General features: G+C 50.4%; 1 protein-coding gene across 2 annotated transcripts; it reads right to left on the bottom strand.

Moving 5' to 3' along the window:
• Window positions 1-1,259: 1,259 nt before the first annotated feature.
• Window positions 1,260-23,850, bottom strand: SNX19 (sorting nexin 19). 2 transcript variants are annotated; one of them, XM_074162357.1, is made up of 11 exons: window positions 23,746-23,850; window positions 23,510-23,629; window positions 23,117-23,247; window positions 21,940-22,036; window positions 21,540-21,662; window positions 21,361-21,377; window positions 20,967-21,016; window positions 19,118-19,247; window positions 5,956-6,140; window positions 5,035-5,122; window positions 1,260-4,361 (listed from the first exon to the last, which is right to left on the bottom strand). In XM_074162357.1, exons 1-11 carry the CDS (start codon window positions 23,797-23,799, stop codon window positions 4,226-4,228), a joined length of 1,131 nt encoding a protein of 376 aa, XP_074018458.1. In that variant the 5' UTR covers window positions 23,800-23,850; the 3' UTR covers window positions 1,260-4,225. The 2 variants fall into 2 exon arrangements, with proteins under 2 accessions (XP_074018458.1, XP_074018457.1); XM_074162356.1 differs by lacking the exon at window positions 23,510-23,629 and having other exon boundaries at window positions 23,746-23,799.
• Between the last annotated feature and the right edge of the window lie 243 nt (window positions 23,851-24,093).

Raw genomic sequence — 24,093 nt, 5'->3', positions numbered from 1 at the left:
AGGAAGAATATAATTACCTGAACTGGACGGTGGCCAGGATAATGGTATTAATTTATTTCAAGGAAGCCAGAACTGCCGAAACCTGGATTTTACATTTAAATCCAGAAGATGGCAAATCACGGCATCCCGATTCCATTCTTCCAGGAAAGCTCTGCTGATGGGTTTACACCCCTGACGCCTCCTCCCCGTGGCCATGATTTGGAAGCCCTATGCCATCCCAGCTCAAAGCCCTGATGCTCTGCTCCAAGGCAAATATCCCCAAGGTGATGTCCATCCCCTGTGGTACAGAATAAACCTCACCCCACTCCCCACAACTCGCCCGCAGGCAATAAAGCCACTCGGTCACAAATCTAGTCCCAAGCAAGCTCTCAAGCACAACCCCTCGTTCGATCTGGTATTAATTATCCCCTGTTCTGCAGAGATAAACGCTTAATCCTCTGGCTGTTGACACTGGAAATGGCCCAATTTGCCCCGGGGTGGATATTATACAGGGGAACTTGGCTTCGGCTGTGATCCCCACCTCATGTGCTGTACAAATGTTCACTGGCTTGTAGGTAATGGATTTTGTAGGGTGTATGGGATCTTTCCTTGGCAGAGCTAATCCACAATAATATATGACTCAAACATTCATTGTATCAGATTTTTCTTCCTCCCTCTTTTTTTTTTTCCTTCGACGTAATATTTCAAATTTCACGTGGAATTTCTCATTTCCAGACATTCTCTATGTCCTTCTAGCTTACCAGCTTTCCTCCTCCACGACTGACATCAAGGTGAACTTCCTACGCAGCAGCGCCCGAGGGATGTGGAGATGGGTCCGCACAACCCCTGCTTCTCGGGTGGTTCTTCAGGAGAAAGGCCCAAAGATCTCCACGTTGCTTCTCTGGTTTCACACTCCCTGGAAAGCCTAAATCAAGAATTTCGCTTGTCAGGGAGAAAGAAGCAACACTGATGCCACCAGAGATGGGAAAACTGCTCCTATGTCAGGCCAAGCTTCTAAGGACTTCGGTCTTCCCCACGTCTGAGCAGTCCCACCAAGGCCACTGTGTGCCAAGAGGGAAAACCACTGTCCCAGACCCGTTGCCATCAGCCCTGCTGCCCCAGCCAGGCGTTTTGGGACACCTGGGGGTCCTGCCCCCTACCTTCCGACTCCCACCTGGGTTTTCCTGCCTCTGCCTTACTTGCTCTTCTCTTCCCAAGGCCTGTCTTACAGGGATTTTCTTGGCATAGGAGAATTTTAAACTCAAACGCAGAAACAAGTTGGAAATAGGAGTATTATTGTACACAGAGTCAGAACAGAAGTCATAAATACTTGGGAGCATCCGTTTGCTCCCTATTTAATAACAAAACAGGTTCTCAGGACAGCGCTCTTCTACACAGTCTTGAGCAGCAGCACCCACAAAAGCTGATGCAAGGGTTTGAGTACACGAAATACAACACGAGCTGCTTTCGCCACCCTCCCTTTAGGGATTTGGGGCAGTGGCCCGAATTCCCGCAGAAAAAGGGAGCTTGCTGGGTGTATTGACACACAGAGAGCGAGTTAAAGGTTTTTTTGTTGGCCTTGTTTGTTTTACCAAAGCTGTATTTCTAGTCTTAGTCCAATGGAAATAAAACTTGCAGCCCACCTGAATGCACAAGTTTGCCACCATCGTGCTCAATTTAAGCCGAAAATTACAGTGAGGCAATCAACTGGCATTAGAAAGAAAAAAAAAAAGCTGAACTTTTTATTGGATTTTGTATTCCTTAACAACAAGATACAGAGAGGGGCTACTTGTTCCTACGCTATTCCTGGGCAGCTTCACCTCAGCTGTGAGAATGGACTGAGATCTACGAAAGAGAGAATGGGAGCTTGAAGCCTCGCCAGGAAGAGCATGAGAAAGGGCTCCGGCAGCCCTGGATTCTGTTTTCCTTCCTCTAAGGAAAGAAAAAAGAGGTTCTGGAGATTAAAACAAAGATCTTGTAAATCCAAACTCCTGGGGTCTGTTCCTGACTTTGCTTTGCTGAGCAAGGAAACCAACTTCATCTCTCTCTGCCCCAGCTCCTCCTTTGTGAACAGAGAGGAGATGCTGCTACTTTGCCTGGTAAAACCACAAATCCTTGTCACACCACCCCAGTGAAGCGCCAGGCTCTCAATTTATGCTCCTCGGAGCCCGCCAACAGAAATGGCAAATTATTTCCTTCAAGAGAAATGAAAATTTAGTAATTCACACCATGCCAGAGGGCAGTGATACAGGAGGAAAAAGAAGGGAAAGAGGAGCCTGGCAGCGAAGGAAGGGGTGAAGAGGCTGCTCCAAGCAGATATTGTGCTTAAGGATGTATAGGAGTCCTGCTCCTTGGCCATTTGGGATTATCCCATATGGAGCATTCCCCAACACTTCGCCTAAACGACTCTTACGCTACTCAACACACATGCCCCCTCCTTTTCCAAGCAGGTGGCAAGTTACCCTCTCAAAAGCATCACTGCTGAGAAATGGCTCTCAAACGATGCAAAACTGCTTTGCTCCATTACACTGGATTCTGTCTAGTCTTGGGGTGTCCTTAGAGCTCCCTAAAAATATATATATTGCTGGCAGCGAGCTAATCCTTCCCTGTATTTGCACACAAACACAAAAAAGCACACACTGCCGCGTGTCCATTATTAAGGAGCCACCTCTGGAAAGAGCAGAACATGCTCCCAGTAATACACACGTTGGAGTCCCACCACCGTCTCTCCAAACATGGACAGAGTATCCAGCTCCAAGAAACGGCAGGCTGTATGAAATGCACCCTGTGGTGCTGCAACGTGGAAATTAGCTGTGATCCTGCAGGGTCCCTCCTTGGGAGGTCTCCTCTTCTAAGCACTTTAATCTGTAGACAACGCCAGGAGCAGTATCCCCTTGATCAGCAAAGTCCAGTCCATATTTCTCCCAGGAAATACACCAAAACAAGTCTCCAAACTGGTCCGTTGGTGCATATTCTCCGTGTCCGTTTGCCCTGTTGCAGACCCGACAGCCGGGCAGCACACACTCGCAAAACCGCTCAAGTCTTGGATGACCCGGAAAAGCAGCTGCCGAAGTGACATGCCACTCTGCACTGGGTGGCACAGGACACGGGGACCCGATGAGCTTTCCAGAGCCCTCTGCAGACAGTTGTTATCGTAGCAGGCAGAATAAACCAAAACACGGTGAAATAATCATTACTGTGGTTGCTCACAAGCCCGTTACTGTGGTCTAACCCACTGGCTGTCCATGACATGAGTCCAGTTTTCCTCCCGGGCACAGAAGTGCTCCCTCCTCTTCCACAGCTTACTGGGACAAGTGCTTTTGTGTGGGAGCTGGTTTACTTGCTGCGTGTCACCCCCCCAGTGCCTTTTCTCCTGTGCCTTCCGGGTGAGAGCCTCTAGGGCTAAAATGTGACTCAGCAGGCAAAATACATGGTAATCCTAAAATCCAGCTGAACTACTATTCCTCTTTAGCCAGGTGACAGTTCTCTTCCCCAGAACCAGTCTGCCCTACTTGCATAGTACTGGTCAGGCAGCAAAAGATGTCACAACAAGACCAGTGGCAGCAAGAGAGGGTTTATCTTTGTCACTGAGGACTTTGTCCCTAAGGATTTCTGCATCGCTTTCGACCTCCCAGTTAGTTGGGCAGTGGGGATGGGTCCCTGACACTGGCCTCAGGGCTGTCACCACATTTCTGTGCTCTATCCTCTCCCCATCTTCCTTCTGGTAAGATATAGCGTGGTGTAGGTCCAGGGCAGGCTGCTTAGAGAGCAGAGACAGCATTTGGTTCTCCCTTCGCCTGTCCTGGAGAAACATCTGTCAACAAGAGACCGTCACACCAAGTCCCTGCGTGCCAGCACCAGGTGGAGCCTGAGGCCACGAAGGCACATCTTGTGTGCTCTCTGCCTTTAGATGTTAGAGATGTTCAGGTGTGGGGCAGGATGAGGGTTTGGGGGCAGCCTGCTGTCCACCTCCAACTGTCCAGCTCAGCACAGGTCAGGCATCTTCATTCCAGGCTCTCCAGCAGGTCAGCAACAGAGCAGATGCTGCACGGCAGAAAAGCATCTTCAGCTCCTGCTGCTGGGTTTAATCCATCACCCAGAGAAGCCTGGAACCAGCCTCATTTAGCACTGGCTGGAAAAATTTCTTTACGAGAAGCTCCCAGACATGTTCAGTAAACACTGAAAATCAAATCATCCCATGCCTGTGGCTGTTTCTCTCCTCCACCACTGGCTACACCAGCCCTGGTTAATGTGCTGAAATGCCTGCTTTGTCCAGGCCACCCGAGGCAGACGGCGCGACAACTGCAGTCTCAAGCTCATCGCTGGAGCCCTTCAGAACCAAAAACTCCAGCAGAAGGTCCAAGAGGCAGAAAACCAGGTGCCTGAAATGGAGAGGAGACAAAGCTTAGGCTGGTCAGGGCACGGGGGAGCTGGGAGATCAGCTGCAGACACACAAGAAGGCAAAGCTCAGGCGAGGAAGAAGCATCCCGACTGCAGCAGGGGAAAAACAAAAGATCTTGTACCCCAGAAGAAATGTTTCAAGGGATGATTCAGGGCTTTTTTCCACCCCCCACCCCCCAAAACTAGTTGTCTTTGAAGCTGCTGAGCAGCACAAAACACACAAACGCAGCTCCTAGAGTGAGGTGGCGCCTGCATTTCTCCGCAGTTCATCACAAAAACATTGCTTTCCAGATGCACAGCGATGGGTATGCAGAAAAGCACCACCTACACATACATGCAGCTCCTAAAGCTCTTCTAAAAACAAACTAATCCAGGATTTGGTCTTATTTCCTCTGACAGTTCCCTCACATCCACAAACTAAGCAGGCCCAGCAACATAATTAACAAGACCAGCTCAATAATCTCCAACCAGACCGCTGTCCTAGACGTGCACTTTCATAATAAGCAAACCAGATGCCCTTTGATAGTATAAATCTAAAAAAATTAGCCAGATATGTTCCATGCCAAGAAGCTGACAGGGTGAATCTCATGGCAAAGCTCCGAGAGTGTCTTACAGGCCCCATCGCAAAGGGTAAAGAGACCCCAATCCGCCTACCTGTTAATCACGGGCTGGCCCAGGGACTCCAGTACCAGTTTCCAGCTCATCCGGCATTTACTGGTTCCAAGGATTTCTTGGATGACATCTGTCAACATCAGAGACAAAGCTTCAGGAACTGCACATTTCCACTGTAGTGAAACAGGGTCAGAATTCTGCTGGTGGGTACCAAATCCCAGTTTGTGATGGTGCTCTGAGCCCGAGGCACCTCACAACCAATGTGACCATGACAGAAACCAGCCAGGAACAGGACTGAACACCAGAAAAGCGTCCCAGCCTGGAAGGGCACATACTGGTAGCACTTTTTCCTCCCCACAGGACAGTAAGGGCCCCTTACGCTGCAGCAGGGAGTTAAAAGTTCAGACTGCACTCCCAGGGATTAGGCAGCAGCTGCTTTAATGCCAAAGGTCCCCGTGTCAAACTTCCAAGAGAGGGAAATCCAGTGCAGCTGGGCTCATGATTCCAGTCCAGTGGCAAAGCCACTCTTCTGAGCAAGGAGCCAAAGGCTTTGCCTTATTTGCCTTCTCAGCAATGGTCCCCCCTCTGGCAGTAGGTTGGAGCACAGCGTGGCACTCGTTTTTCTGAGCCCTACCTCCTTTAAGGTGGCTCAGTGGGAACTGGACCACATTGAACACGGAGAATAGGGCCACTCTGCATCTGGGAAGCATGGAAACGTGAATCCTTTTCTCTCTGAGCTGTGCTGCTCCCCGAACGCTTATGCAAACTATCTACAACTGGGAAACTGTGGTTTTTGCTCGCAGGAAACCATTCAAACCTCAAAGGTCATGAGCATTTCCCACTGCCTTGGCACGAGCAGGCTCCATCGCTGTTTGTAACCACATTTCCAGGGATGCCAATGCACTGGAGGGTTCCCCAGCCTCTCCCACCGCTCCTTTCTCAAGATCTCTGGGGCACACTTACTAGGCAAGATCCCCATCAGGCTCTGCAGGGCCTGCTCTGCTGTTGCTTTCTTCTGTTCCTCTGTCCTGGCCGGTTTGGGCACTGCTGGTAAAACTCCTCCAGGCCAGATGGATTCCTGGAGCAACTGGAGGTACTGGACCCAACGCTGGGTGCAGGTCAGGTTAACCATTTGGACTTCCAGCCACCTGAGGGCACAAGGAGAGAGAGAAAGGTCAGGGAAAGTCAGGCTTGGTACCAGCTCATGAGCTTTCTGCTGATCAGAGGCCCTGGAGGGGAAAAAATCAGCTTGCTGGGGAAGTTAACATGCCGTTTCCAAGTCTACACATTAAACATTTTCACAAGTATTAATTAGCTGAGTTTTCCCCTGCACCAGAACCATGTAAATGGTCCCCACCTTATAGACAGAAGCACTGATGCAAAGCCACAGGGGAAAGGCAAAAGCCGTGAAAAGCTCCATCGCCCTGTTGCCCGCAGGAAACCACATAAGTAACTGGTCCTTAAATGGAGCACAGTTAAGGGATGTGACTGGCCTTGACCTCCTAAGGTATGTCCATGCACAAGCAGACTAGAGAGCCAAGAGACCCCATCAAAATTGGTGTTTTAACTCTAAAACAATGCCTGTAACACACCGGAAGGATACGAGCATGGTCTGGCAACCTCATCAGTCCCTCTGCTACCTAAGGAGTCCAGGGTGTCTCGCCTGGAGACCAAAACGCACGCTCCCAGGATGGCAAGACAGGAATATCCTGCTGCTTCGCGCTTCTCTTACCCCCCTGCTGTCCAGCCCTGCTCCATCCACCGGTGGTGAGCAATGAAATCATCGCTGCTCCCATCCAAAACCCCGCGCCGCACGTCTATTATAAGGAAAGTAAAATACCTGCCAACAAAACTGCTGGTCGGGCCTCCTGCGGGGCCAAAACTGTGCCCTTTATACGGTTACAACCTGCAAATCCCGAGGAGTTTGCAGACTGTGCCGGGGAGATGTGTCCACACCACCCAAGCGCTGGCCAGGGAGAGTTTCTACATCAATCATGCGGACCCTCTTTACCCAGACGTGAAATCACTTCCCCGTGTAATAGGAAAAGCCACAGATGTCAGTCAAAACGCGCCAGCGCCTAAAAATCTTTCCCCCTGGAATAAGGAGAGGCCAGAGGATGAATCCCCAATGCCAACGAGGCTGACAGGAGGGTCCCCATCAATTTGGCAAGACGGGGACTCTGTGACACGGCACCGATGGCAGCCATCCTCATCAGCTCTGGAGTAAAGAGGGGAGAGTCAGAGCAGGGTTGGGGTAGGGAGAAGGTTTTTGATTTTGCCAGTACTTCAAGAGTCCCAGAGGAGAGGAGTCCGCAAGCAGGGCCAGGAGACCCGTTCCTCTTGGCAGCTGGTGTTCGTGCTTGCAATTCCGTCACCACTACGCCCCGGCAGCTCATAGTACATCCAAGAGCACGGGCCCTGCCAAGGCAAACTTTATTTAACCTGCGCTCTGCCAGACTGTCTGCATTCTTCTCAGGCGAGGCATTCGGGCCAAGGGCGTCTTTCCCCACACAACTGGGACAACGTGAGCGGAGAGTCTGGAATAGCAACACCTAAAGGTAACCAGGAGCAAAGGAAGGGCAGGTAACCACCCATCGGGACCAGGATGCAACACGATGTTCCCTTCTTCAGCAGGAAAAGAGGTACCTGGCTGCAGGTCTTAAAGGATGAACAACTAGGAAATGCCAGGTGGTAAAAGAAAGAGGATTAAAAAACCTGAAAAAGAGCCTTGGTGCAGCTGTAAGGCCCGTTAAGTCTCAGGGCAAGGTCTTACTGGTGATCCCAGTAACAACACTGGAAATGGGGAGACGTGACCTTTACGTTCAGCCTCGCCAGGGACCCCAGTGCTGATGTTGCCACAAGGCAGGCCCAGAGATCCAAAGCTTCATTTCTGCCTGTCTTAGAGGACAAAAATGTCACGGCACAGTCTTGCCTGGGAAAAGGCCTTGTTTGAAACCCAATTGCTTAAAAGCGTTTTTATCTCCAGCCATCAGCAGAGTTTAACACCCCGGATCAAGTTAAACCCTCCAGCTATCCCCAACCAAATTAAAGTGTTAAACTGTGGCTCCTCTAGAGGCAAGAGCTTTCATTAACATGGTTTTTCATTAACATGTTTTCTTATACAACCTGCTTTCCTAATTGAGCAAACATTGGAGGAGCAACAGAAGTTCAGAGACTTGGGGACAGAGCTGACAAAGGCACAACTCTGCATCTGGGGAGATCAAGATTGAACGTTGACTTGAAATTCATCTCAGTCACTTGCCGTCCTTTAAAAGGTTACAGAAAGCAAAGAACAAGCTTTCTTTTTTCCTTAGGAACGTGCCTAAAATAGCCACAAATCAAGCAAATAGTGGGCTGAGTGAAAGCTGATCTTCGAGAAGACAGCACGTGTTTCCAGACAGCTCAAGAGTGGACTGATGAATGCTGGAAGGCCCTGTACCAAAGACCTACCATTTCTAACTCATTTATTTCCATAAAGTCACCAGAATCGGGCAACAAGACCTAGAAGTAACACCTATCAATCTGCTCACGTGCCATTATGCAAGTGCTCACAGGTCTTAACTCCCACAGTTGCAAAACACCATTGATGGCTTATTTTTTAACTTAGTTTGGCAGGTCATCACCTTCCACTTGGGGAAGCAAAAGGGCAGGATCTGAGAATGGGCTCCACCAGTTTTGCCCCATGATCCGTGATTCAATTCTATGGATTCTATGATCCGTTTTGCATCCACAAAAGCTCCTGAGAAGAGGCCAACTTGCTCCGTCGCATGGTGCTCCCTCAGACAGCGGGATACTCGCTGCTAGGAAAGGGGGAAGAAGCACCAAAAACCACAGAGAATATATAAAAACAAGAAACTAGACAAGAAAGAAGAGAAGAAAGAAGAAAGTGAAACCAAAGTTGTTTGCAAATGGAAGGAAGACTGAAGTCCCTGTGCTCTGGGTTCCCTTTTGCCAGTCTATCAGCGTGCGGACCCATCCCAAAAGCACTGGGAAGAGGAGAACTGTCAGGACTGGTCCATCTGGCCCAGCATCCTCCCTGGGAGAGCAGCCGGTGCTCTTGGATACTCCGAAAGAAAACATCAGGACAGAGTAACCTGCCTTTTCCTCCCCGTTCTCAACCCAAACCTGTTAAAATCACCACCAACATCCGCTTTGGGGGATGCGAAGTAACTCCTCAGCTCTCACACCAGGCTTCATTGAAAAAAATCACAGAATCTTCTTGGTTGGAAGGGACCTTTGAGATCATCGAGTCCAAAAATCAGATTTCTACAGCAAATGGAGTTTTCCAGACTGGCTGCACCAGGATCAGGACTAACAGCTCGCACTTCTCCCAGAGGAACTCCAAATACGTGCTGGTCCAAAGCTGACCCTCGCCAGCAGATCCCAGATGATTTCTCGTACTATTAAAGGACTAAGCATTTGAGATCCATGTGCCACACGGAAAGCACACACACGCCTTCTCCCAGGTAGAAATAAATCCAGTAAGAAACACAAATAGACCTTTTTTTTTTTTTTTTGGATGGCTGATGAGTTGCTATTTCCATTCTGCTATTTCATGAAGAAAGAGCCTTAATAAGAAAGAAAGAAAAACAAACCCATCACTGATCCATCTCCTTACACTTCAGCTGAGACCAGAAATAGATAGAAAGTGACCTCCTGGGCTCAGACGTTCAAATGCTTTGATAATGCCCAACGCAAAGAGACAGACTGCAAAGTCCTGGATGTTAGTCTGGAGGTGCATAACTTGCCCATGCCGTAAGGGTCCCCTGTCTGAAATAGCTGCTGATGGAGGAATGAAATGGCTGCTAAAAAAGAGCTGATTTAATGCCCGGGCTTAAGCTGGAACTCCAAGGTCAGCTGAAGGGGCCCATTAAGACAGGAACGGCAGAAATGCCCTGGGAATGAGAAACAAGGCCCGGGGGGTACATACCTTGGCCCTCCTCTGGCACCTAGAAGCAGCAAGCGCTGCTAAGACAGAGCAGAATATGGTAAAGACAGACTAAGAGTCAGGACGCAGACCAGAGGAGGCCACGGAGATGCTGGGAGGGCTGGAGGCCCTCTGCTGTGAGGACAGGATGAGAGAGCTGGGAGGGTTCAGCCTGGAGAAGAGAAGGTGCCAGGGAGACCTTAGAGCCCCTTCCAGTCCCTCAAGGGGCTCCAGGAAAGCTGGGGAGGGACTCGTGATCAGGGAGGGGAGCCATAGGAGGAGGGGGAAGGGTTTGACCCTGAAAGAGGAGAGATTGAGACGAGATGTGGGGAAGAACTTCTTTGCTGTGAGGGTGGTGAGAGCCTGGCCCAGGTTGCCCCGAGAAGCTGTGGCTGCCCCATCCCTGGAGGGGTTCAAGGCCGGGTTGGATGGGGCTTGGAGCAACCTGGTCTGGTTGCCCAGGGCACAGGGTGGGATGAGATGATCTTTAAGGTCCCTTCCAACCCGAACCATTCTGTGATTCTATGAACAGGCGAAACACAGTGTATGGACTTGGTTTTACCTGGCTCCTGAGAGCTGGATGCTCTTGCTTACCAAGAAAGTTCATCTGCAGAGCGAAAGCTCAGCAAGTAAAGGTTGGATTTGCTTAGTCTGGAAAATAAAGACGGAGCAGGAACGGATAAGAAAATACAGTACTCTCCAAATTCAGAAACAGTTTTTGGAAGCTGGCAAACCTCTACTTTGCTCGTCTAGCAAGGTTAAGGTAAGAACTAAGCTCACTTCAGCCAAGGAATGGCTGAATTAAATACGCTGATTGCAATTAACATCCGAAGCAACAGCAATTGCGATGCCCCCAAAATTGGGGCTTTTAAGGATTTAGACAAACTGGAGGCCACGTTAGGAAGAAGACAAAAGATGAAAAAGCCTCTACTAGTGTGCTTTAGCATGGTGTGTTGTATAAGTACCAACAGCTCTATAAATACACGTGAGCTGTGCACAACGGTAGCAGGTCCAGCTCAACATCTACTACTTTCCACCCCAGAACAAGGCCTCCCTTTCCCTGAGGTCACTTAACAAGGCACTGCTAACCAGAAGCTCCAAAAAGGCCCGTGAGACCAAGGTAGTCAAAAGGATTTAAGGAAAAGGCAACATCTGGAAACGCACAAGGCGTTCAAGCATCTGATGCTTCAGTAATCAAGCAAGGCTGGTACTTAAATCATGAGACCATCCCTCCCTTCGCAGTACTTGTCCCCCAAATTGTGCCTCTAGAATATCTTTAACTCGAGGGCTGAGAAAGAGCAACATTTCAATGGTTTGACCGTAAAACATTTCTCAGCAAAGGCTGTAAAACTGAAGAAACAGCTGCAGTGGGCACAGTTAGAAGAATGTGAAGGAAAAAAAAAAAACCAACCCACAAATGGAGAGTTTTTTTGCCCCCGGGCTCAGCTTTTAGCACCTGCTACTCGAGCCCAAGTCCACCTTCTCCGTCAGCAGGAACACGTGCTGGCACCGCTCGACTCCAAAGCAAACCCACACTCATCCAGGCCACCGGTAACCCCTTCACAGAGAAAGGAAACAGGAAAGAAAAGCAAAGGGAAAAAAAACCAAACACCTCCATAAAGCAAAGAATATGAAGCATCCCGAGTCCTTTTAAACTTCTGGCCAAAGACACACACACAAAAAGTAAACTATCCTTCTTGCCTTACTGGAAATGTTCCTCTCCTGCTGCCCTATAAAAAGTTTACAATTGTATATGCTGTGAACAATACGTCCTGTACCCCTGCCCGAGCACATGGTAATGAAGTGTTTGACCAGCGAAGCAGTGGCCCCGTGGCCGAGTGCCTTCCCCTCGAACAGAGTGTCTTGCCAGCCTCGCACCTCCCAAGCTCTGAGGGCAGCTGCATCAAGAGAATTAAGGAGAAAAAAAAAAAAATTAAGTTGCAAGGAGCTTACACCAGGAGTGTTTGCATCCCATGTGCCTTAATTAGACTTACCCATGCCAAAAACCTTGCCAGAGCAGGGAAATGGGATTTTTCAGCCTGCTTGACACGGGTATCGAGACGTGGAGGTGGCAGAAGCTCTGTGAGAAGTAGGTGTTTTTTACCATGGGGCAAAAAAGAGGAAGAACCGATCATTCCCTCCTGCCTGTAGGCACGAAACCGCACCTCGGCGTTGGGATTTGGGGCACCGCTCTGTGCTGCTTCCTCCAAAACACACCTGCTGCAAAAAGAAATCATGGAAACACAAAAAGGTTCCGTCTCCAACATCTTCGAGTTAACTGGGCTGCTCTGCTTCTTACAGATGTTCTCCCTGCAACATCGTGGGGCTCAGAAAGGGGGTAGGAAAGCTACATGATTTAAAAAAAAATTGTCCCCAAACCCCCTTGATTTTTAACAAAGCATCCCAGCTTTCGATAACATCTTCATCAAGTATTTATTGAGCCAATTAAGCTCTCAGCGGTGCCCCAGGGAGAGGCCAGGCTGTCTCAGCCAGGTCCTGCTCCGAGCAGATTGCTTCATTAGCCCACTTGAAAATTCAAAATACATAAAAATACCATTAACCCTTCCCAAGCCAGGGCAAACTAACACCAACGAGGAGACATTCTTTTCTCTCTGTCCTTTTCTTCTTTGTCTCTTCTATTTGAAATAGGAAGTTGTTGGGTGTTTTTTTTTTTTTTTTTAAATCTGGGAAGAAGTTGGCACGGATCTAATTGCTGAAATGAAGTCAAAAGAAAAAAAAAAGAAAGAGAGAGATGCAGTTAAAATAATGTTGCAATTGTTATCAAAGCACAGAGTGCTTGCTTCATTCTAGCGGCTGTTTTTGGAAGAATGCTGCTTCCAGAAGAGGCGGGGGGGGGGGAAGAAGTAATTTTGTTTGGGACAGAGATTCAAAGCCGGGTCCAAAATTTCCAGGTGCTTGGAGACAACTGAATCGAGGCCCGTTTCCAAGTTGATTTTTATTTACTTTACATACACACACGGAGACACACACAGGCCTGAAGATCGCTTTTGCTGACATACCACAGGCCTGTGATTTCTACAACAGAAACAGCCAAATCCAGAGACGAGGAGGAAGATGCCAGAAGGTTGGTTCCTCGTATGCACACTCCGGTGCTGGTTTTCAGGCTGGGTTACACACTTGCACCACCGGGGGAGAGGCAGGACCTTTGCTGCCCTGTACCTGAGCCTGCCAGCACATCCCTTCCGTGTATGATTTCAAATGTCCTTTAACTAAATGTGCCCCAAATCGACTCCCCCAGGTAAGAAGCCAGAACATAGAGTGGATTTAGTTGCTCCAGCTGCACCGACATCCCGGTATTGGCAGCTCCTTTCTGCCAGCAAAATCCTGCGGCGATGCCCAAGCCAGGTGTGGTAAGATACCTGACAGCTATGAAGCCAAAGGAAAACTGGGAACAGCCACACTGGGAACAGCTTTAGCATCAACCTTCCTGGCTTCTGGTGCCCAAAGAGCACGAGCCAACCCTCAGCTTTAATATCTTTTTCAGAGATAACGCAGGGAGACAACGGGGAGGCTCCACAGCCACTGCCTGCCCACCCACAACCACGTCCTGCCCCGGGTGACACATGTACACCCCAGCTTTGTGCTGACCCCCAGCACCAAGGTGAGGTCTGGCTCACCATCTCGGCTATGGAACATGGCCCCAGACGGCCAGGGCTGGGCAGAATTGCTTGCCCATGGGCAGCGTGTTCCCAGCACGGCCAGGCCCACAGGTGCTTGGCTGCCCCAGCAGGCAGGTTTACTCAAGGACATTTAAGAAGGTCAGACAACACTACACGCCGGTGGCACTTTCAAGTCAAGAGGATCGAAGAGGCTGCCAAGGGTCTTTGTTTTTGCCAGTTCTGTTGGCACAGAGATCAAGGAAGAAAGAGGAGAAAAACCAGGGGAAAAAAAAAAACAAAAACACCCAGCAAGCAACTCCCTGAAGCTATGAGCTCCTTGACTCACATCAGTGAGGTTGCACAAGTGCCCACGACACCTGGCCTGGCACCCACAGGCTCCAGCAGAGCCCCAAAGCCAAGAGGGCAGCGAGAAGTCAAGGGCAGTGATGGTCAGGCCCCGTGCCACATCCCTGCCGAAGGAGGGACAGGAGACATGCCACCAGAGCAGGCTGCAGCACCCTTTGGATGAGCACGGATGGCCAGGACCCCAGGCTTGGCTGCAAGGACCCTTTGCTGCCCCATTAAATTGACAACCCAGGACCTTTGTCAGTCACAGGCCATGGATATAGGTCTGAGAAGTTCTCACTTGGTGAGGCTGGATGCTAAGTGAGCCCCCATGAAACCAGCCACACTGCTGAACTGTTACGCCTCAACACATATGCGCAGGGGTGGGGGGGACACAAAACCTGATGGCATGGAGAACCAGGAAAGGACAGAGGGGAGGCCACAACAATGTGACAGTCACCCTGGACACCAGAAGCCTCATTGCTGATGGTGCTTTTTACCTTGGCAGGGAGCGACCTCTGTAGCAGCCAGCTCTGAGACTGCTTCGGGGGCCAGGGACACACATGCCACTCCCCCCAGCCTCCATGTCCCATCAGAGGTACACTGGACGTGCAGGACAGGGTCGGAAAGGACAAATGCTGGAGTAATCCACAGCTCTGCAGGCTCCAGCTACCTGCACTTCTCAACTGCATTCTCCTTGTACCTGCCTCAGCTTCCTCCACGTGCTGTAGCTGTACCTAGCCCAAATAATTTCCATTGCCAAGCAGGGCTGCCTGGGTCAAGGCATTTCCTCTTTAGACCAGGACTTCAAGCTGTTTATCCAAACCCTAACAGACTGAACGCCCTGCCGAAAATCTAGGCTGCACCAAGAATTCAGATGCTCCAGACCCACTGCTGAAAGGATGAAGACTATGGTCCTCTGTGGCCTTGCCCAGCTCTTGACCCCCAGCAATGCTCAGCAAGATCCAATACCTCAAAATCCAAGACCACCCCTTGCTGCTACAACCCATTTTAATGTACATACTCAAAACCTCTCCTGTGCACAGCCTGAGTGCCCCTTCTCTCCTCTGCTCCCACCCCAGGGCTCAGTGTTCCTCACCGCAGGGCCCAAGAGCCAGACCACGGCCCAGGACTCAGCTTAGGGGTGGATCTGAGCTCAGATGGACTTTCCTTTCCCGTGCTCGTTCAGCAGTGGCTGAAACCTTGGGAGAACCAGCTCAAGAGAGAAAATCCTACAAGGAATCCTACAAGGAAGCCAAAGCTAGCCAGACCCCTAGGTCTCCTCGCAAAGGGAACTAGGGGTAGAAGAACTTGCAAAAAACCACTCATAAAAGCCTGATGGTCATCTGTAATCAGTCTCAAAGCATTTCTCTCTCTCCATCCTTTGGGGAGAAACATCATCTCCCCAAAGCCACCCGCTTCGCTGAGGAATGACGGGACAGGGGACAAAGCCTGGAGGAGCAGAGTGACCCGAAGCAAGCAGCAAGCCAAGTGGCGCTGAGCTCCTGGGGGTAAGACAGGATGCTTTGCATTTATTTTAACTTGTGCTCGGTGGAACACGACACCATCAAAGCTGCCTGCGTAGGTCCACACGCTCCCTTAAATACACACAAGCGCTTCCGAGCCCCGGCAGGGACTCTACGCCCCAGCATCGCTCAGGTTTCAGGGCTATGTTCAGCTGTTTTCAGACAGCTGGGATGTGCCGAGACACCTTCCCTCCGCTCGGTGCTTTGCACTGCCCCAGCTTTCTCTTGTGATGCATGGGAAGGGGTTAGGAAAAACATACGGACTTGGATCCGCACCTAAAACCCTCCCAGGTCCGTCCCTGGGATCCTGGGGCTCCCCTACAGAAGGGGGAACAGAGGTAGACCTGGGAGAACCCCAGCAGCAGCCGAAGGACACGGTGAGCTGGTACCTGGTGGCTGTCACCCACGGTTGCCCTCAGCTCGTTGTGGCACTGACCTAGTGACCATCGTGCCATCAGGGATGGACGGACCGATGGCAGGGCATGGGGTCACCGCCATGGCTCGATTTGCATGCTCACCGTGTATTTTTAACACCACTTTGACTCACAGGGCTCTAAAAAGCATACGGATTCTCAAAATGCTTTGTAGCTCTTCCACCAAACACCCCCCCTGGAGCCCAGAATAGCCCCATCCACTCCCCTTTGCAAACAGGTCCCTGTTGCAGCCTCCCCACGGAAGAGAGAGATCCGCGTTTCCAACCGGTGGGAGGGAAGCGAGAGGCGGACAGAGGAGGGGTGCGGAGCCGGGTTTGTTTACAGGCATGGAACCAGCGTGCCGAGAGGCTGCTGGAAGCAATCCTGGGCCCCAGGGTTGTCCCCAAAAGCCTCCTGGGTCCCTCCACCTCTCCTTTCGGCTCCAAAAAAGGCTCACTCCCTCTTACATAATGGGATGAGGGCCGCAGGGCTGAGATCTCACACACACGGCCTTCCCTTTTACTTAACAATACCTTTTTCGGTCATACAGCCTTCCTCTCCCCATTACACTGACAGTCGGGGGAGACGGATAGCGCCCGGCTCCAGCTATTTCAGCTACCGAGAGGGGAAAGAGGAGCGTGGTGGGATGCTCCAGGCAGAGAACGGCCAACGGAGCAGGGTAGGGAGGTCCCATCATCAGTGCGGTCACAGCAATCACTCGATGTCACCGCAGAGGAGGCTGTGGGCACCAAGGGAGAAAGCCCCCAAAGGAGAGGGGGGATTGGCTCTCTGGAGAAGCTGGACCTTGTTCTTGGTGGTTTTCTGTTGGATTCTTCTGCTCTGGCCTGAGGCAAACTCAGTGCAGAGAAGGCTGTGGGAGGAGCACACTCCTCACCAAAGACAAGCTGGGTGAGGAGTATGAATTCAGCAGCAACCCCCTTCCTAACACCCAAAACATGGCTTTTTTAACCTCCTAAAGGAGGAGGACATCTTTCCACCACCAATCACCTAACCCAGCCGGTGACGGGAACAGAGAAGGACCTCATCTCGTGGGGGGATGATTCCTACTTACACCTTGTGACCAGGAACAGTTAGAGACAGGGTGTGCTGCCCCGTGTTCGTCCGCCTGTTCTCAGAGATGGGAGCAATGATGCCTTGAATAGCACAGGCTCCCAGAACAGCTTCTGGTATTTTCTCCACCTGTAAATGGTACCCGGAGGCAGGGCCAGCCAGAAAGCCAGTGCCAGGGCTGTGCCACCTCTGGCTGAGCAATGATCAAGGTGCCAATACTTAAATGGAAGACAAATGCCAGCAAGTCTATGCTGTGTGCCTGGAGGGGCAGCTGGCAGCAGGTCTGAGCTAGAGACTTCTTGATCTGCTCAGGACAGCAGTGGCCACCCTTCTGTGTGGCTCAGGGACAGGGTGCTATGGCAAACCAGCATGGAGCCTCCCTATTCCCAATTCTTCTCTCATACCAGACCACAGCTTGCAGGACAGGCAGACACTGACTGCTCTCAGGGCAGTTCCTGCATCCTGCTGAGCCCCAGCCCTCCATGTGGGCTTCCAGGATCACCAAGAACCTGCCTAGCCTTGATTTGAGGTAGGAGAACCTCCACCCTAACACTCTTCCCTTTCAGGAGACTAAAGTGTGACCTTCTGGGATTCGGTGGTGGCTACGGGAGTAGAAAGAGAGAAGTAAAACGCTCCCTGCAGCAAACCATAAGCAACACCATCCTCCCAGCAATAGGTCAGTTCTCAATGTGCAGCTCCTTCCCATCCCCTTCACACCTGACCTGCGGACCCCAGGTTGTCCCAGAACAAGAGCAGAGCCAGCATGGACACAGACAGAACAGGGTTAGCTCCAAAGGGTGCATTTGCACCCTGTCCTGCTCACGATCATGACATCGAGGAGTCACCAGACTTCCCGCCAGCACCTCCAGCCCAAGGTTTGCCCTCAGCACACCGCGGTTCACCCAGACCCATCCAAGCGGAGCAGCTACAAACACATTCAGCCTCACGCTGCTACACAACTTGTGGAGCTCCTCCACCTTCCCGAGCAAAGCATGTGCTGTGTGTGTGACACCTTCTCTAGTGGAAAATACCAATGCCACGTGTCAGGGCTGCAGGCTCCCCGGGTGACCGGGACACTGCTTATTAGGAGGTGATGACGTGCCTATTCAAGCTCTCATACCTCTGTGCTCACACCCAAAGATTAGGTTCCAGCTCATTCCCCAAGAGACCAGAACCCATTTTGGAGCAATGGGAGCAACACCCACCTCCTCCCACCCAAGGAAACAGACACGGGAGCGATGACCTGACCTCAAAGCGCTTTGGCAACCTCTGCTGAGGGCAGCTTAAGTTACCAGTTTGGTTACAATGTGCTGCCCTGCACATTCTGACACCGGCTTTGAATGCCTGAGAGAGAAGAGAAGGCACAGGGGTGAGAAAAGCAGTGCTCCGAGGCTCCCCCCGGCCAAAGTCATAGAATCCTAGAATGGCTTGGGTTGGAAGGGACCTTAAAGATCCCCTCCTTCCAATGCCCCCGCCACGGGCAGGGACACCTCCCACTAGACCAGGTTGCTCAAAGCCCCGTCCAACCTCCAGGGTTGGGGCAAGTGCTTCTGGTAAGGCTTTCCTTTTACTCCAAAGAACCATATCCTCAGCTAGAGATAGTCACTGACCTACACAAGAAAACAGAAATGCTCTCTGTTTGTGTGTCTTGGTCCGATGCCTTACCACACAGAGGCACTGGCCTCAGAAAAGCTTGGCCAGTACATACCAGCTGGAAAGGAAGTCTTTCCCTAACACATCTGTAGGTCACTGCCCAAGGCGCAGGCACTACCGGCCCACCACGGATCAGAGAGGGGCGCAACAGCGAGAGCAAAGGCCCTGGGAAGCCACACTTCCAGCTGTTACTTGATAAGTCTGTGTTCCCTGTGCCTGTTTATTCTCCTTTTGCAGGAAGAACAAGCTGAGCTCCTGGGCAGAGAGAGACCAGGCCAGTCTCTCCATGGAGAGCCAAGGAGCTGGGCATTCTTGCCCTTTCACAGGCAAGAAGCCTCCCATTCCCAGGGCTGGATCCTTCCTTTCCCTGGTTGTTAAAGGACAGGATGCTGCCCACGGGGAAAACAAGTCCTACTACAGCTCTCCAAGATGTTTACTCTACATACACACAACATCTTTACAGAACCTTGTTGTTTGGTGCGACAGAAGGAATTTATCTGTAATTTTAGACTGTAACTCCAAAGGCGATGCCACCTCCCAGTGCTGCGAGGTTGGTCGCTGAGGCCTTACCTTTGAATAAGGGTCCCAAAGAGCAGGTGGAAAACCTTCTGGATGTTCTCCGTACACAGCCAGCTCCAGTGATCCACCAGCAGCAGACGGAGCACGTCCAGGGCCAGGTCAGCCAAAGCTGTCTCAGAGTCTGCCAGGAGGAAGAGGAGGATCAGATGAAGAAGCCAACTCAGTGCCTAAGCAAACCTGGTGGAAACATCATCCAAAACTCACTCTTTTCCCCAACGGCTTCCCTGAGGTTCTTGTACCCAGCCTAGTACCGTGTGCCACATGAAGATGACCTGCTGTGGCACAGCTAGAATGGGGAGCCTGCCTTCCCACCTGCTGCCCTGATCTCTCTTTCATTTCCACTTTCATCCAAGCAGCCCCAACCTCCCTACCGAGGGGAAAACCAGACCAGAACGTGGCTGCTCCGAGTGCTCAGCTCCTTCTCAGTTACAGCGAGGGATTATCAAACCACATGGGGATCACAGCGTGCCCAAAACAGGTGACAAAGGCGGCAGTGACTGTAGCCAGAAGAAAGGTACATTGTCGAGGACTATTTTCCTAGGCTTCACCAACGCTTCCCCCTCTTCCAAGGTGCAGTTTTCCAGGCGCAAGACCCTGGATGGTGTCTACAGTCTGCCATCGTGTGGCAGGTCCAAGTCTCCGCAGGAAGAGCGATGAACCACATCTGGATAAACCAGACGCATCAGTTAAAACAAAAATCCCCACACATCCCTGGTGACACACACCTGGGACAGCAAGACCTCCCTCAGATCCTCAGGAGGATGTCAAAGCCTACGGTGTAAACATGTTGTACTTGCTAGAGAATTACCTTTATGCTGCTTGGCCCCAAAGCATCATACGTTTTATGCAGAACAAGCTTATTATATACCACAAACCTGCCTGAGAGAACCACTCATAGGCCAGAGCACAAACCTGAGGCAACTGCGTCGGCTCCTTTGGCAGATTGAGCCCCTGTACAGGAGCTTCCCCTGCTCTAACCTTCCCCAACGCCTCATCTTTCAACCACTCTCCGCCTACAGAGAGCCAATGAGACTATTCCCACACCATTTACTGCTGGAGATAAAGAGGAGAGGGATTCAGCACGTCTTCTCTCCTCTTCCTCTCCCTGCTGCATATGAGCTGGATTAATTAACTCCAGGCCATTTCACTTGGAAAAGACAGGGCATGACACACACAAGTTACTCCTCGTTTGCTTTGCCCTCCGAGACTTGACTTCCCTGCGCGAAAAAATGGAGCGGGCTGTTTAGTTTCACCACAACCCCATGCAAAAAGCATCATCGACAAGCTCTGTTTATTCCTGTAGCATCCAAGTCCCCTTCCTCGGAGAGCTGCCGGCCAACCTCTTCCGAGAAGTCACCCAGTAAGCAGATATGGAAACCAGTTGCCTTTATAACCAGCTGCTCCCCAGACATTCATTCCCCTCGCCCTGCCAGACCAGCCTGCCCTGTCTCGGCTCTGAAGCATCACAGACCTGCAGGCATTTGACATCATTTACGTCAAATTTCCTTAAGAGTTCAGCTAATTTGGCCTGCCTGTATCTCTTGTGCTCTACCCAGAGTGCTGGCCTCCGATTCCAGTCCTGCTCCCCAGAAGCTCCAAAACAAGGCCCGTGTTCAAGGATTATAGGCAAAGCTGGTAGCACAGGCTGGGTTTCAGAATACCAGACCCATCCTGTCACAAGCACATGCTTTCAGGCAGAGCTTGCCAAACTTGAACCACTGGAGTGAAGTTTTTGGGAAGTTCCAGCTGATACAGCCCAACTATTCCAAGAAAAAGATTAGAAAACATATTTTTTGCTCGCGTTCAGGATAATCATGTAACCGCTCCGAGAGGCCATAGCACCCCTGAGCTTCAGAGGAGGGATCTCTAATCAGAACAGGAACATCATTCCTTGAACCGGGATGACATATTTGCTATTCCCACCAAACCTATCCAAACCTCTCTGAAACTCAAAAAATCCTGTTCATGGACATATCAAGGCTAACAAGACTATAAAGAAATTGCAATTTGGCCATTTTTCAGTTTCTAAGAGCTCAATCTTTTAATATTTGCAGTTTAAGAAGCATGTCCTTAAACTTATATGTGCAGCGACTGTCCTGAGTAAATCAAGGTGAAGATCTACAGTGACACAACTGAGCTAAGACCCAATTTGCTTCCAATAGCCATAAAAACCAGAGAAATCACCAAAAAGGGCTGGAAAAACTTGGTTTGCCTTTTTTTAATCAAGGTGCAACAGGCAGGAGACCGGGTCCTCACACTGAAGGCCTTCCAAGCTGAACCTGCAGATGTTGGAGCTGTTGGAGTACCAAGGGAGACACAGTGAAGCAGTAACAGAGGGGCTGAACTCACCAGAGTCTGTGTCTGGATGTGTCACCTGCTCCGACGTGCCCAGCCTGTCTGTATCTTCCCACACGGATCTTTCCTTCACTTCTCTGCCTCCTTCTCCTTCAGGAGCTTTGCTGGGGACTGCCTCCAGCAGCTTCTCCTGCTTCTGGATGAAGGACTCCATAGCAGCCAGCGACAGGGTGCCAGAGACCTACAAAAGCAACGGTGTACCACAGGGGTGAGCTGCACACAGCCAAAATTAAAGATAAACGAGACCTCCACTACCCAGACAGCCTCCCACCACCTGGTTTGCACCTTTCTGTAGCCCACAGCACAACTAGGGCTGCTTGTTGCCTTTCTGCAAAGACCTGGCATGCAGGAACAAGGCTGAAGTAGCCACAACCCTCGTGCACATGGATTCCAGGCAAGCACCCGAACAGGGCAGTGATGAGGATCGGGAAGAGATTGCAGGAGGGATCTGAACTTACAGCGGTGCCTTCCCTGACAGAGTACACGATCCTGTCATGAGCTTCGCTCACACTCAGCACTGGAGCAATTTTACTGGATGAGAACCTCAGCCTGGACCTGAAGAGAAAAAGATATTGCACAGTCAGGGCTTTCTCCACAAGCTGTGAGCGATGAGTTTCCCAGTCTCAGCCAAGGACCGGGACCAGGTATCTTCGTCCAGCATCTTGTCCAAGCTAAGAAGTCTGATTAGACCTAAAGTGGTTCAAAAAACACATCTACCCCCAGGATAATTGAGAGGTGGCAGTAAAACCACGCAACAAAAGCATTAAAGTGTTTTTTCTTAACTACACATGGGCCCAGTCAAGGCTTTCCAACATCCACCACATAAATACACACACCTTCTTCAGCAGGGATGTCACGTATAAAGCTCACACGCGCAGGAAAGTGTTCAGAAAAGCCTCAGAGATGAAACATACTCAGGAAGATTGTGAAATCCAGTTATAAACACGGACACACAGAAAGGACGATACGAAAAGGCGTTTGGGATTGTGGGACAAATTGTAAAAGGGCCTGTTTATCATTAAGGAATGTCCTTTTCAGCCAAGATGCTTCAAAACTTGTACTTTTTTGGTTTGTCTTTTTGTCCAAAGCAGCTTTTTCTAACAAAACATCATTTTTCTGGAAAAGCAGCCATACTCGTGTCTTCTCTTCTTCTGAAAGAGAAGAATCACCGATGAGCACAACGGCACTCGTCACTGCCAGTAACACCAAATAAACACTTGGTGAGCAACAGGCAATGACCTTAAATACTACTCCTAAATAAATATGCAAACGTTTGCTGGGCAAGGTGACATATGGGGCTTCGATGGGGCTTTGAGCAACCTGGTCTGGTGGGAGGGGTCCCTGCCCAGGGCAGGGGGGCCGAAACGTGGTGATCTTTAAGGTCCCTTCCAACCCAAACCATTCTGTGACTCTATATCGTTGTGTTAAACACATAGGAGAGAGAGTAAACCTTCAGGTAGACAAGTCATAGCTGTATTTTGCAGTGACTCACAACATATATAGGCCATGCATATGTTTAAGGTTAAAAAACAATTCTCGAGGAGGGATGGAGTCAGCTTAAGGATGGAGTCCATGTTCTGCATAAAGCAGAGGGGAAGCCGAAGGAGGCAGAGGGGAAACTGGAGGAGCCCTTACTTGTTAGCCTTCTTCCCATCCGTCTGAGATTTCCCATCCACTTCAGACTCGCTGAGATCCTCTGTGGGGCTCTGGGGCTCCGACCTGGGGAATGCCGTCTTCAAGGTGTCCACGATGGCGTTGACAACAATCTGCAAAAGCCAGCAGCGCCTTCAATTATTGAATATATTACTATCAGACTTGAGCTCTATTTTCTATTAAAAACCCCAAGTTCTTTGAGATGGACTCTGACTTTTCCTAGCTTTATGGCTTTCTGGGCAAGCAGAGCCCAGAGCACAAAGAGCATTTGAGTTTTTGGCTACTACTGCCAAAAAGTAGTAGACGTTGAAGGCCAAGAGGCATGTCTAGATAGAACTCTAAGCGGGTCAGAAAACCAGTTTCCCACTTGTCTACCTTGTCTATCCTGGAGACAACAAAGGGCTTCTTGACAAACGCGATCCTGGCGTCAGTGTTCAGGGCGAGGAACTCCTGCACCTCCTCACTGTTCGCGATCTCCGGGACTGCACACAATTGCTGCAAGGAAAGATGCAGCTTTAGGTCTTTTTTGAGTCAACTTCCCAGCTTGATCACGTAAAGCTGTCCTGAGCACTGCTTTCTAGCTCACAAGAGCATACAAGCAAGGATCTCACCTTCAAGAAAGATTCCAGCAGACTTTTTCTGGCTTCCACTTTATCGCTGTCCATGTTTCCAAATGGGAGATCAGGGAAGAGTTTCTTTGGGCCTTTGATATCTACAAAGGAGACAAACCCATGAGCAAACTGAAGAAAATTGGAACAGCTGTTTTAAAATCTTAATGCTCTCATGGTTTAGACTCCCACTACACACTGCACGGCATCAGCCCAAGATAATCCGCCCCTCAAACCGGGGTGGCTGAATTGGAGCTTAAATCCACGCAGAACTTGCATTCTGCTAATATTGTATCATCTGTGTCTTTGAAGTTAAAAGAAGGAAGAACACTTGTTTAGCACAAGGACTCG

Source organism: Numenius arquata, chromosome 22, assembly GCF_964106895.1.
Source record: "Numenius arquata chromosome 22, bNumArq3.hap1.1, whole genome shotgun sequence".
In the NCBI taxonomy this organism is placed as follows: Eukaryota; Metazoa; Chordata; class Aves; order Charadriiformes; family Scolopacidae; genus Numenius; species Numenius arquata.
Note: the sequence above shows the minus strand (reverse complement) of the source record. Positions and strands in the feature narration are given on the sequence as shown.